The 14,953-nt window shown below is 37.4% G+C and overlaps 1 protein-coding gene across 2 annotated transcripts in view; it reads right to left on the bottom strand.

Annotated features, from left to right (window-relative positions):
* Nucleotides 1–7,786: 7,786 nt before the first annotated feature.
* The window catches only part of bean1 (brain expressed, associated with NEDD4, 1), a 47,865-nt gene continuing 40,698 nt past the window's right edge, over nt 7,787–14,953 (bottom strand). For both annotated transcript variants that reach the window (XM_042432608.1, XM_042432609.1), the window contains exon 5: nt 7,787–9,784. In XM_042432608.1, coding sequence (XP_042288542.1) covers nt 9,397–9,784 — 388 coding nt within the window. In that variant the 3' untranslated portion in view covers nt 7,787–9,396. The remainder of the gene's footprint in view (nt 9,785–14,953) is intronic.

The following is a 14,953-nucleotide window of genomic DNA, read 5'->3' as shown; positions in this document are numbered from 1 at the left end:
TTCTGATGATGGACTGAAACAACGATGACTATGAGATTAACGTGTTGTCTTGAAGCTTTAATTTGAGGGTTGATTAATGTAGTAATTGTAGCCATTTTGTATATAATGTATGGAATTGTAATGTTGTGTGTCCACAGCGGGAAGAAACTTTGTCTCCTAAATGATAAAACAGAATTTAAAGGAATTAATAAGAGGCAGTGTCAAGTGTTAAGTCTGAGTATAATCACAACATTGAGACTTATCCTGAGGGGTTGGAAATGACCTAAAGCTCCCAGTTTAATGGAATGGATGAATTTGTTGTATTGTAACTAAACATCAGTGTCCTATGAAATGATGTTAACCAGAAGATCAGAGATATATGACACAGATAGAAAGGAAATGGAGTTTTCTTTTTCTTACTTTTATGCATATTTTGTCTTTGTTTTATTTTTTACTGTTGTGTTAAGAATTGTTTGTGAAGAATTGTTCTTATATTTATTTATGTTGGTATATGTTTAAAATATAAATAAACTGGGGGGGGGGGGGGGGGGAGGAATTCCGGCCATTTTAATGCATGGTCCCCCAATTTTAAGGTAATAACTTAAGCTAGAAAACTTTAATAAAATAACTTTAATATTAAATATTTGGTTTCAAATCCTTTGCAGTCACTGACAGTCTGAAGTCTTCTGTCCACAGACAACAGTAGATATACAGATATTCATCTTCACCAGCTCTCCATGGTTTCCTTTTAAACATGAACGTTTTAATTCAGATGATTCCAATGTTTTTGAAGATTTATCTTCACAAATTTTTAACTCGAATGCAACTCTGTTCACTATATATATATTATGTTTTTATTTCTGTATGCAAATGTCGAACTGAACCGAATATGAACATGAGAAAGTGACGGGGAAATAAGAATTATTGAGGGTTTTTGAAATTATTTTTTACCCTTTAATGTAGTTTTCTCAGATGTCCTGTTGTCTTGTATAAAAATCTTAAAGGACAGGTTCACAATTATTCAAGTCTGTCTTAAAACAACAGTCAGGTGCCCATAACAGTGAAAGAGGTTTTCCTCGCCATAATCATTCCTCCTGTTCATACCGGCTATTAAAAGATCCCCTTCAAATGTGCTTTCAATGTAAGTGATGGAGGACAAATTTGGGGGTCATTTTGTGCAAAAATGCATTTAAAAGTTTATCTGGAGCTTATATGAGGCTTCAGCAGTCTGACTTAGTCATATTAAATGGATATCTGCTACATTTACAGTCTTTTTAGCATAAAATTCCCTCTTTGAGTTTCCTCGGATAGGATATATCTACTTGATTTGACTCATTTGGACAACTGAAGCTTCATATTAGCTTCAGATAAGCTTTTAAATACATTTTTGCACAGAAGGAGGACTGTGGATTTTGTCCCACATCACTTACATTGTAGGTGCATTATGAAGGGATCTTCTAATGCTCAGTATAAACGATGATTATGGCAAGAAAAACCCATTTCAATGTTCATTTGGGCTCCTGAAAAACTGCCAACCTGTCCTGTAAATAAAACATGCCCTGACAACATGACCTATCTGAACACATCCAGTTTATGAAAGGTGACGCTCACACCACAAACATGTTCTAATTAGCCTCAAGCTAAACTACTCCACACTTCTCTTCTTCAAGGGATTCCAACGATGATGGGTGAAAAAAGTTGCCTATTCAAGTTTTGCCACATTGTCGATGAAGGGTTTCAGATTCAAGCTGTCGCCGCAGGAGTTACGTTGTCAAGATATTTGTATGACAATGAAAAAGAGAGGAGATTTGCATACAGCGCACTGCAGCAGGAGTAGCTCAAACATACAGGATAATCAAAGATCCGTTATCATCAGTGGCAGCAACATGTTTTACTCAGCTGTTCCTTGGGTTTGTAAGTTACATATGAGTGCTTCATATAAACTTAAGATAAAACTTTTAAATGCATTTATGCTCAACATGACAGGAGGAATGATTACAGTGAGGAAAAACCTCTTTCACTGTTCATTAAGACAGACTTGAGAAATTATTACTCTATCCTTTAATGAGATATTACACATATTACATAAACTCAAAGTGAACTTTGTCTTAAATAAGTTTTTAATGTCTGTTTTTTTTACAATATTATTTACCCTTTAATGAAATTCTCTCAGATGTCCTGTTATCTTATATCAAAACTTAAAATAAAACATGACCTGACGATATGATTGTTGTCCAGCTGATGCTGCGACCTATAAACACACATCCAGTTTGTGTAAGATGTGCTCACACTTGACAGCAACAAAAAGTCTCAGAGTCTGTCTCAACTGGCGAGAAAATCATGTTGAAATTCAACTTCCATCTGAGTTTCCATCAGACAAACTTGTTCTAATTAGCCTTAAGTTAAGCGGTGGTGTTGACCTATCTTCAAGAGATTCCAAATACGGATGCAAATATTTGCCCATTCAGGTTTTGCCACATTCTATATGAAGGGTCTCAGACTCAAGCTGTCACCACAGGAGTTCAACCTTTCTGACACAAATAAAGCAAACACTAAGGTCTTATCAAGTTGTTGATATTAGTCTAATCCACGTTTGCACCTGTGTTTTATGGAGACAAATAATATGACAATGATTTGCATGATAATGAAAAAGAGAGGAGCCGGAGGTGCTTAAACACGCAGGATAATCAAAGATCCATCATGATCCAGTCTCTATCTGCTCCTCAGTCCCTCTGCACTGCCCCTCTGTCTGTTCTCAGCCCCTGCTCACATCTCCGAGGCCATGTTCTTTCCTCCGACTCCCCAGACCTGCCATCTTCAAGCTGTCCACCTGATGCCCTCAGACTTTCCCTCCTTTCCCCACTCAGTAATTGTCTGCACCTGCTGCTCATTCCCTCATCAGCTCCTCACTATGTGTACTGGTCCTTTTCCTTTGTTCTTTGCCAGTTCATTGATGTTGCTTTATAGGATACTTGCTTTCTAGCCATCCTGATCCTAGCTTATCCTGGACTTTATCTGTTCCTTGTGGTTTGATCCTTTTTGCCTGTTTATCACCTGCCTGTCTGCCTTTGAACTGGTTACCTGTTTTTGGACTAACTCCTGTTGCTACCTGTAAGTGTGAGTTTTTTGCTTTTGCATTAAACCACCTTCTAATTTCACCTGCCTGTCTCATGAGTCTGCATTTGAGTCCTCCACCTGTCTGTCCTGGCGTCATTCATGACAAGATCTATAATTATCAGTGGCAGCGACCTGTTTTGCTCAGCTGTTCCTTCAGTTTGTAAGGTACATAAAACTAGAACATTCTTTTGGTTATGTACCAGTATGTATGTACAAAGCAGGTTCAGTGACAGTTTTCCAACACAAACCTGCTTTCAAGGACACGTTCACAATTTTTCAAGTCTGTCTTAAAACAAGAGTCAGGAGCCCAAATGAACACAAATGTTTTTTTTCTTGCTGTAATCATTCCTCCTGTTCATACTGACTATAAGAAAGATCCCTTCATAATGCATTTACAGTGTAAGTGATGGGGGACCAAAGTCCAAAGTCCTCCTTCTGTGCAAAGATGTATTTAAAAGTTTATCTGAAGGTAATATGAAGCTTCAGATAAACTTTTAAATACAAATGAGTCAAATCAAGTAGATATCTTTCAGTGTTACAGTAATTTTAGTGCCAAAGTTCCTCTTTTTGTTACTTTACTTCCTTTCAAGGAAACACAAAGAGGGAATTAGATGCTAAAAAGACTGTAAATGTAGCAGATATCCACTTGATATGACTAACTCAGACTGCTGAAGTCTCATATAAGCTTCAGATTAACTTTTCAATGCATTTTTGCACAAAATGACTGTGTGGACACACTGTGGATTTTGTTCCCCATCACTTACATTTAAAGTACATTTGAAGGGGATCTTTTAATAACCAGTATGAACAGGAGGAATGATTACAGCGAGGAAAACCTCACTGTCGATATGGGCACCTGACTGTTGTTTTAAGACAGACTTGAAAATTTTCAAACCTGTTTTAATGTCTGCAGGTTATTCTTCAAATTTCTTGTTCTTTATATCTTAATTTCTACTTAAGCATTTGATGTGATTTTTATGAAAGAGAAAATAAAGTCAGTCCCTTATATACTGTATTCAAGTGTGTGTGTTCAAAACCAGCCACTCAGATGTATAAGAGTTCAGATTTATTCATTCTTCTCTACTGAAGAAAAATCTGACAAAATCTCTAATACAGAAACATAAAGAAACATTAATAACTGCAGTTCCTAATATATACATGACGTTTGTTGTCTCGAGAGCGAGAGAAAGGAAAAAGAGATGGGAAGTGATACACGTGTCAGACATTTACACACCACTTATTGTACTTATGAGGAACGCACCTACAAAATATCCAAGCTGAAAATCATGTAACGTAAACGGGACTAAAAATGTGTAAGACTGAAGTGGAAAAATACATCTGTCTAGTTAGACTAAAGGAGTCACACTCGTTCTGAATAAGTACTTTAATGAACAAATACTCTAATACTGATGACTTCAGTGATCTTTACACTTTACTGTTCCTCTAATTTAATAAAGCGTTAAAATACTCCTCCGCTTATACACATATGGCCACCCAGGTGATCCTAATATCTTATTCAGTGTCCAGGATCACACTTTTAAATGTACTTTTTGTTGTGTGTGGAAAATTATTGAATAGATGTGGAAATAAAAGCTGAATGTCGTACTGTAGGTCTGCAGTACCCTCTGCTGGGTGATAGTAAAACTGAGTTTGTGTTTACAGGTTGGGATGATCTTTGTTGTGATGCATATTTTCAACATACATACATGGAAATGTGTGTACATACATATAAAATGTAAATTCATCTCATTTTAGAATGGCTATAGGCTTAAAACAGAGAGATGTGTGTACATTAGTGGGAGGTTATGGGGGTTTTAGAATTTTTTTTATTCTCTGTGTAATTCTACCTTTTATACACTGTATTATATAAATATATATACAGTCAGCATCTCATAAAAACCCTTCATCTACTTTTTATCATTTTTACTGACAATGGCTTCTTTCTCACAAACAAAATGTCTCTTGAATCTGAAATTAAGCCAAAAGGAAAAACTGAAACACTACTAATACACCAAGAGTTTCTGTACTATTTAAAGAAAAAGCTGGAGATGTACAGGAAGAAACAGGACAGAGGAGACAATAATATCAGGTTTCAGTTTGGTCATACTGGAATAAATATTACACTATACAAAATAGAGAAACATGAGAAGACATGAAGAAGAAGAAACGCTTGATCGTGTGATGATCTATTGTCAGAAATATGAAGCTGAAGGGAGACGCCTGATTCAGAGCCTCAGAGAGATTAAAATACACTTTTTAACTATTAAATGGCATTTAAATGTAAATGTCAAAACTATATTTGTTTAATTACCTTAACAAAACAAATTTGGCTGATTTTTTCTCAGTGATTATTTCATTAATATTATTATAACTGCATCTTTAGTTTAGATTCCCAATCTACAGTCCATACCAGCCATTTAGTTGTTTGCCAACTGCTAATAAACCTCAACAAGATGATGAAGAAGAAGAAGAAGAAGAAGAAGAAAGAACAGCGGCATTGTTGCAGCTTTCATTTGTACTTGAAAACCATCATCAGGAGCAGGTTTTAAAGTGAAACTGAAAGCTTGATTCTGCAACGATTACTATGTCTTCTTTGATCTCCTGGTTACTTACAACTGGTGTTGTCTGTTTCTTCTTCTGGGGACACATTATTTGGAGGACTGGTTATGCCAAATCTAGTATATGTACTGTATAAATGCATTATATCATTATATGAGGCTTCTAATCATACAGTCTGTGCACATCATGTGAGGTCCTTTCATGTCTTTTATATATGAAGTCATGTAATAACTCCAGTTATACACATCAAATTCCTTATAAACTACTGTTGTAATTACACTCATTTTTACATTTCATCAACACTGACACAATTATCACCAAATGACTAATTACCCTCAGGTTCATGTAAATTTAATTCCAAGCCAATCAATTCTAAAATATTTCTGCAGTATGTGTTTATTAAAAGGTCACAGTGGGAGTGCATCAGTAGAAGATGAATTGCAGTTTGCAGTTTTGAGATAATTAGATAGAAAGTAAATGGCTCCGCGTGTTAAAATTACAGTTTTTAAAGATTCCCTGCAGAGAGAAAAAAGAGGAAGAAAGAAGAAGAAGAAGAAGAGAGAAGCAGACAAAAGAGAGAAGAAGATGGATGGAAGAGAAACATCGTAGGTGGTTAAAGAGTGACTCTACAGATGGGTGATCCATCACAATATAATCAATAAGAGTTGTTAACATTTATGTTGAAAGCAATGCTTAGACAACAAACTAAAGGTTGAGAATTGTGCAGTTGATGCATCTCTAGCTGCCAACTGAACCAAACGACAACACAAAGCTGATCTCTGGAACAACAGTTTCATTTTTTTTTCTCCCCCTCAGTAAAATCTATCATTACAGCTAATTAAAAAGGGAATCAGTTAATGACTAAAATTCTCCATACCACATCTGTAAACCAATACTTCATATGATAACCTAACATTTAACAGCAAAAAGCTCTGGATTAGTTGCATTGAGATTATCATATGGCTACAATGTTCAAGCTAACAGTCTGAGGGCTATTAGGCACATCTTTTAACACACACAATAAACGCTTCATTAAAAATACCTATAAACATACGAAATTTGTATTGACCCATTTTCTAATTAAAGGAACAAAGGTTACATAAAAACAAATTATTATAACATTTAAAAATGAATATTTGCATTGTTATTAAAGCTCAGCCTCCAATGACTTCCTGCTTCAATAACTGGTGATAAATGGTGATGTTTTGTCTACAGGTCTTAGTGTCTCCAGGAGGTTTTCCCTCCACACACACACACGTTATATTCAGACATTACTCTCCTGCTTCTGTCTTTGTCAGATTATGGGAAATGATGGAAAACACAGAGAGCTGAGGTGATGCAACAGACTCTCTGGTACTTATGCAAAAAATTAAACTTAACTATGGTTAAGTTATAGTTAAGCTCTTAGGGTGGTTATGAATTATTGAAGTGTTCATTGTTGACTATGACTGGACTGGAAGCTGTGATGAAAGTGTTGAAGACAAACACTTCCGCTCCCGTCTATCACCCTTCTGCACTTGTGTTTTCGCTGCACTATGCAAACTTTAGACTCCCTATACTGACAATAAACATCTGTTGAATGTACTCACTGTTTTGCAAATTTGCTCAATCTAAATGTTTGTGACAGGCATCACTTTTCCCTGTAAAATGCAATTTCTAATACAGAATTGGTTCATCTGAAAAAAGGCTTTATATAATTTTCTGCATACAGCTCATACGACGGTCACCTCAGCAGAGGATTCAGCCACTCAACATTTCTCTACCATTTTGGAGTAGAAGTGATGCATCAAATAATTTTTTATTTGGATGTTGTAACAGTACATTGACATACTTTATCTGGGAGATGATTAGTCGATTGACAGAAAATGTTTTGGCAACAATTTTGATAACTGATTAATCGTTTAAGTCATTTTTTTAAGCAGAAACGCCAAAAATTCACTGGTACCATCTTATCAAATGTTAGTAGTTTTTCCAGTTTCCCATGATAGTAAACTGTTTGAGTATTCTGAATATGTGAACTTGGGCATTTTTCACTATTTTCTGACATTTCATTCACTGAACAATCGATTGAATATTAAAAAAGTAATTGTCAGACCTACTGATAATAAAAATAATTGTAGGTTGCAGCCTTACAGTGCTCCTATGATGGAATAATAACACCTTGCCCCAGGTTTTCTGTGCAATTTCATAAAAACAAAAAAAAACCATTGCAATAAATGAGCACAATATAAACTACAATTCATCTTAAGACTAGACTTGACATCTACTTCAGGTCCAAATTTCTAAAAAAAAATTTTAAAAAATGCCATTAATCAAATTACCTGGAGTCAAATGATTGACAGTTGGTAATCCAGACTTGTCTCAGAGAGGGTTAAGTGAGTCACATTAACACATTAACATCAGTTTCTTTGTTTAATTAGCCTATCAGTGAATAATTTTAGCTAACACAAACCATTCGTTGCTAACTGAGATGACGTTTTTGAAAGCTTTAGTGCGATGAGGAAAAACCTCCGTGATGGTGCTGTTAATGCTTTAATGAGAGCGAGACAGAGAGAAGCAGACAAAGGCAGAAGCATTCATTTCTCCGGTGAACAGCGTGTTAAGGTCTACAGTTTTATGTGTGACTCCTCTGTTGCATCAACCCGACCTCATCGGGAGGAAGGCTCCGAGCTACATGTTGCTGCTGGGGTCCGGTTACAGCAGTGATATTACAACCACAGCCCTTGATAGAAAGAATTTATACGACAGTGGACATGTTGAAACCCCCTCTCTGGTGATGACAGATGTATGCTGCGAATATTTAACAGACACAACTGGAAACGGGGAGGCGGGAGAGTTTTATAATTCACCCTTCCTGTCTACGTAGTTTTTCCAATTAGTTTGGATTTTATGGTTGCAACCATTTTATTATAAAATCTTTCTTCTAACCATTATAATACTACCACCACACTGGAGGCTACAGAACAGCACACTGCACCTAATGTTTACAAAGTACAGGGACTGGGAATCAGCAGCGGTGTGCTGGTAGTTGAGGATGCCGCATACAACACTAGAAGTAAGTATACTTTAATCCAAAACATTTAAATTGGAGTGAGGGTCATACCAAAAGAAGTGGGAGGGGGTGGGTACTCTCTGTGTGCTTGTGTATACCTTAAACTAGACTACTAAATACCACATTGATATTGTTTACACTCAAATCTTTCTTCTACAGACAAAATCAGCTTTCTGTCATCTACAGTATGATGGATAAATGTTGGCATTTTGTAGCAGTAATTCAGCCTAAACTCCAAACACGTAAGTACGCTGGACTCTTGGATCAATCCTGATTCAAGAAACAGAGATTAACAGTCAAAACGTGACAAAAACTGAACTAGACGATGGTGTTATTACTAGATGTAGGAGAGTCTTTCTTCAAGGGAGCATCACTGGGACGACAAACCTTTTTAGGAGAGGAGTTGTCATACCAGAAACTTTACAATACAACGCAATCAGATGTGAGTTTTTGTTTTGTCCATGTAGGAAACTGGAGTCCAGGCTGGATTTCAGTCCACTGAAATGCTGACGTCAGCATATTTTCAGCCTTATTAGGTGTTAGCAACTGTGTGGAAGATGAATAAACCTCATTAAGGTCCATTGTTTGGTGTCACAGCTGCTCCTACCAGCCATTTTTTGCCCCACATCACAAGTGTTTGTTTCATGGGGACAACCAATGACGCAGGTGAAAGAAACAAATTAATTGTCCTACAAGATCTGGTTCGCCCCTGGTTGCCGGGAGTTGCCGTCGTCCCCCCTCTCTGATTGGTGTTTGTAAAGGTCACATGGCATAAGAGGGAGGGGCTGTCCTTGCTCGGCCAGCACTGACTCGTAAGATGGCGCCGCCTCCAGCGGGAAGGAAATGGAAGCGATGTGCTGATGCTCCTGCTCCTGTAGTCCCAGCGGGTAGTGGGAGCGGGAGAACCAGGCGGCGCTGGCCGAGGTCTCCCCGTAATATGGAGAAGGATCCGAGCTGGTGTAGTTAGGCTGTTCCTCCTGCTCTGCCCCTGTCTGACAGGGGTCCAACAGGGAGTAAGGAGGTGGGTCATCTGTAGGTATGTAGATCTGAGAACCAGGGCCAACACACTCATCGTAACTATGGAGACAAATCCAAAATTATACAGTTAGTACAGTGATGGTTGAGACAGAAAGACATTTTTTATGTGTTTTTATTTCTGGCTTGGACATCTTCACCAATCTACAGTATATCAAAAGAGCATCAGCTTTATAGATAAGGATATTGAGAAAACTTTGCGCATAGACATGGCAGGTGACTGATAAGTGGAGCAAAGATGAGCAACTGCATATATGTGATAAAATATCTGATACATAAAAGGTCACTTTTGGATTCTGGATCAGTTTTGGAAGAATATTGCAACAATATGAAGCCTTTTGAATTTGCTCAGTTTTGTGTCTGTAACTGGTCTCATCTCCAACAATCAGTAACAATGGCTGAGACTCATGGATATCCAAGTATTTAGAGCCATCTGTCCTACCAAACTGACGGTAAAAAATAAAGGGTTAAGGGTAAGGGTGGTTAAAAATTAAGTTGAAACAATTAAAACAGATGACCATAGCATAAACTTTTAGTATCATAAAATTATCCAGGAGACTTCTGTGTTGCCATTTTGAGACAACATTTCAGATATCACTAAAAGAAAGCTTGAAATGTGAATTTAGAGTGGTAAACAAGACTGAGAGTCTACAGCTGTGCTAACTCTCTGGGAGCTCTGGGAGGCTGCACTGAGCTAAATCCTGACATCAGCATGCTAACATGCTCACAATGACAGTGCTAACATGCTAATGTTCAGCAGGTATAATGTCTTCATGTTTATACTGTGATTGGCTAATTAGCACTAAACACAAAACGCAGCTAAATATTTGATCATAAACCAAAGTATTGGACACTTCGAAATTTTAACCTGATGGGGGTGTTAGATGAAATGTTAAAGGATAACCAAGGTTTTTGTAATTCATCCTGACATGGACATAACATAAATGTTCAAATCTCATGGCAATCCATCCAGTAGTTGTTGAGACATTTCACACAAAACCATAAATGTCAACCTCATAGTGGTGCTTCAGGAAAAGTCAGACCAAAGTCAGTAGAATTCATCCTCTGAGAACCATGAATAAATGTGGGACATTTCATGGCAATCCATTTAATGATTGTTGAGATATCAGACCAAAGTGTCGGACCGACTGAACAGCAGACAGACTGACATGCCATCCCTTAAGCCATACTGCTAGCATGGATAAAAATACTTCTGATACTAGCGTCTTATCCCACTTTGCAGCTCTATCATGTAGTTTTCTGAATTAAATCCCATTGCTCCAGCTCTGATGTGTGTGCAGCTGTGTGTTTGCTATGTCACTGCTAACTTCTGGATGCATTATGTGCTGACAGCTGTCCAGTTTCATCAGTATCCCCACACAAGAAGGGAAATACTCTTCAGTGGAAATTGTATATGTAACAACAACATAGGAAAAAACAGCTACCATCTTTAAAACAAACCTGCTTTCATGCCCGATCATTTGCACCATCCAGATTTGTTATATACTGGACCCGTAAGCACACAAACAAACAAACTCTGCTCTGTTGGTAGCCTATACAAATGCAGCGCTGCATATTCTGTATCACACTCTGCAGCCCACAAGCATTCATAAAAGAACAATATTATCTTTCACATGTGCAGATGCTAACTTTTCCAACAAAGTTCATAAAACATATAACCTTTGGCTTGTGCCTGCCTGTGTGTTTAATATTCCCCTCGGGAGATTTCTCTTTTCATGTTTCAGAGGTCAAAGATTGGGGATTAGTTACAGAACAGTATGCCAGGAGCAGGTGAGAAGTCAATCTCTTGCTCAAGGACGCCTCTGAAGAACAAGCAGGGTCTTTGATGTGAAGGATCACTCTCCTTTCTCACTACAGTACACTACACAGCTGCACCTAATGTGACTGGGACTCAGTGAAATAGCAAACTTCATTATAAATGTGCTGCAACACATGAAAAATGGTGGTGCTTTAAAAACATCTGACAATATTGTGATATAAACATTTGCTGTATTTCCTCAAATAAAAGACAGTAGTCAGTTGGTCTCTGATAATGGTTGAGGGTGTGGTCGACACAAACAAACAAAGGTCGGCCCCAGAAACAGGCCGGGGTGCCTGTTATATAATGTGCATGCCCGTCAATCATAATGTCCATTTCCACTGCTTTAATTGAATAAATTCAACAATATAATCATGCTATTTTCAACACTTTGTTGCTCTGGATCACTCATCTAAATTATTATTGTCCTGTTTCAGTCACTGTGGTTGTATGTGTGTAAATGTCTCAGCCAACTGTAGTTTGTAGTAACGTCCACATTTCCACAAGATGGCAGTAGCTACATTAGAAGCGCCATGTGGGACCCGTGCAAGTGATTTAATTTTCCACAACACAGTGGAAAGCGAACTTGAGCAGCATGGCACTCAGATGGGAATTTGATGCCAAATTCAAGGAGAGAGTTTTGCAGTATGTGGAGGGACATTCAGGAGAGAAAACTGCAACAAACTTTGATATTGATACAGGAAGTGTTGAGTTTGTATTAACAGCATAATGCAGTAACAAGGAGGCTTCGTACTAAAATATGAGCAAATATACTAGGGAATTACAGAGGGAATTAGAAATAAAGGCCTCTCTCTGATATAAGCCTGCTTCCAATAAAGGCCTGGTTCCCACTGAAGTTGAGGTAAATAAAGGCCCCGGCCTCTATTAGAGGAAATACGGTAATCATTTTGCTTCTTGCCCAATGACACTTTGAGAAGATGCTTGAATGGATGTTGATGGACATGTAATAAAATAACAGTTTAGAAAAAATCTGTATGATTGAGGATGTGTTACCACCAAAACACCTTTACACTACTTCCTGTTTACAATTTACAAAAACAGGTTTTATCTGCACTGTGTTTCTACATGTATGTAGCTATTTTTTCACCTACTTGCTTGTGCATAACAGTGATATGTTTAATTCTCTTTGCCCAGCTTTGTGGTCTTTGTTTTGGCTGTGTGTTCATGTATATCTCCTGAACATTGTTGTGTGTAAGGACAATATGAGCCACCAGCAACTGGAGTCTGATTACTTGTATGAGTAAACATACTCGGCCAATGAAGCTGATTCTGATTCTATTAAAACTGTGCAAATTGGGTGAATTTGAAAATGCTGGTCTGGCTTTGTTTGACAGGGCTTTACCAGGGTTACTGTAAAGAAAATATTACATAAGTCTTAATAATTGGTAACCTAAATTTCATATCAGCAGTGTTGCTTTTGCTAATTCTTCTCAAACCAAAACCAAATTTCTCACAAACCCCGTTCTCTGTCAGTCCTGCAAAATCTGAAGCAGCAGCCCACGATGTAAAGCTCATTCCTCATAGTTTGGCTTTTATAATAGTTTATAATACATGGTAAATACACTATTATGTCAAACTTAATGTGAATTATTTTTAAATTGGTGTTTTAATGCCTCATATTTCACCACCAACATGTAGTCTAACCCAGCAGGAATCGATTAAGTCAGCAGCCTCCTTTTGTTCTTCACACATGCATGCACACTCACACACACACACACACACACAGAGCCTCCTTCCTGCTGTTTTGGCAGAGTCCCAAAAACGCTTCCCTGATGAACTCCTCCAGCAGCCCCGAGGTCAGGTTTCTACCAACCTCCTCCCCCACCCAGAGAGAGAGAGAAGAGACAGAGTAGAAGATATAAAATAGAATAAAACTAAACAGAAAACAGAATTATAAAACCACAGGCTGTGTGTGTGTGTGAAGCTAATGGTAGATGATGATGGCGGCATAGGAAGCAGTAAATCAGTGTAACTCGATCAGCACAGCGGTTAACTCAGTCTGGAACCACAGTGCTGCAAGCGTGCGTGTGTGTGTGTATGATGAGTTAAGGTTTTGCCTTGCTGCCCATTATTCCTTATCTAAGTCTTTCTTTTTTTTTTTCTTTGTGTGTGCACTTTCTCTGTCTCTATCACTACCCTGTGTGAGTGTGTGTGCCCACATGGCAGCTATTTTAAAGCAGTGTTAGAGTGTGTGTCCGTGGTTTTTTGCTAAATGTGTGTGTATGTGTGCGTGTGAGAGAAAGGGAGAGCTATTTTAGCTTCGATGTGAGGACGAAGCTCAGTCAGAAAGACCTAATGTCCGCTGCACCCACTGCTCATCATACACACTCACCCCGAGTACCGCTATAAGGGACTGAAATAGTACTTTAAATGTGACCTGTAACCACATCATACCTTTAAATCAGCATGACCTGCTCAGTTAATTACACATTTTAATTAATTAATCACTTGTTGGTCATTTATCTAAACAAACCAGACGGAACAAACATTTATTATTAAGTAAGAACCTCAGCACCTGGTTCAGAGAACTGGCGCCCTTTTTTATTCCAGACACACAGGAGGATTGATGGTTTAGTACTAATAAATATAATAATAAAGTAATACTACTTAATTGCAATGAAACCTGTGACCCACCTGGAGATTTAGTAACCTCAACGTCCTCTTTTATTTATTTAAGGAGGATAAAACATGCACAATTTAAGGTCTATATTTTTATTCAGGGGCTCTACTGGATTATCTTTGCATGTCCCCTTTAAGTGTTTATACTACTAACCCCATTATACCTGCTTATAAATTCAGTATTTCTGCATTATTAAGATTGACAGTATAAGAGCTGCGATGATTAATTGATCGACAGAAAATAAATCTGCAACTATTTTAATAATTCATGAATCTTTTTTTTTTTTTTTATAGAAAAATGCCAAACATTTGCTGGTTGCAGCCTGTCAAATGTGAGGATTTGAAGTTTTTTTGTGTTATACATGATAGTAAACTAAATATCTTTGGATTTGGGATTGTTGATCAGACAAGACATTTGAAGATGTCACCTTAGGCTCTAAGAACATTTATAATAACTTATAACATTTTTTTAACAGTTTTCTGACATTTTTCAGATTAATTGATAATGAAAATGATTGTTAGTTGCAGCCCTAAACAGTATAATTACTGTACTTTCAGATGTCATCAAACCCTTAAAATTAAACTGTAGTGGTCTATTTGCAGATGAGTCTTTTTCTCAACACATACTCATCTGAATTTTACATAAAAATCTCTCCCTGACACCCTCACACACCTCCACACATGCACACAAACCAAAGGATTGAGGGCAGATTCAGGTTTTTTTTAATTTTAATTTTGTTCTTACTATTTTA

This window comes from Thunnus maccoyii, chromosome 14, assembly GCF_910596095.1.
Source record: "Thunnus maccoyii chromosome 14, fThuMac1.1, whole genome shotgun sequence".
Lineage (NCBI taxonomy): Eukaryota > Metazoa > Chordata > Actinopteri > Scombriformes > Scombridae > Thunnus > Thunnus maccoyii.
This window is presented reverse-complemented; position numbering and strand designations above follow the sequence as displayed.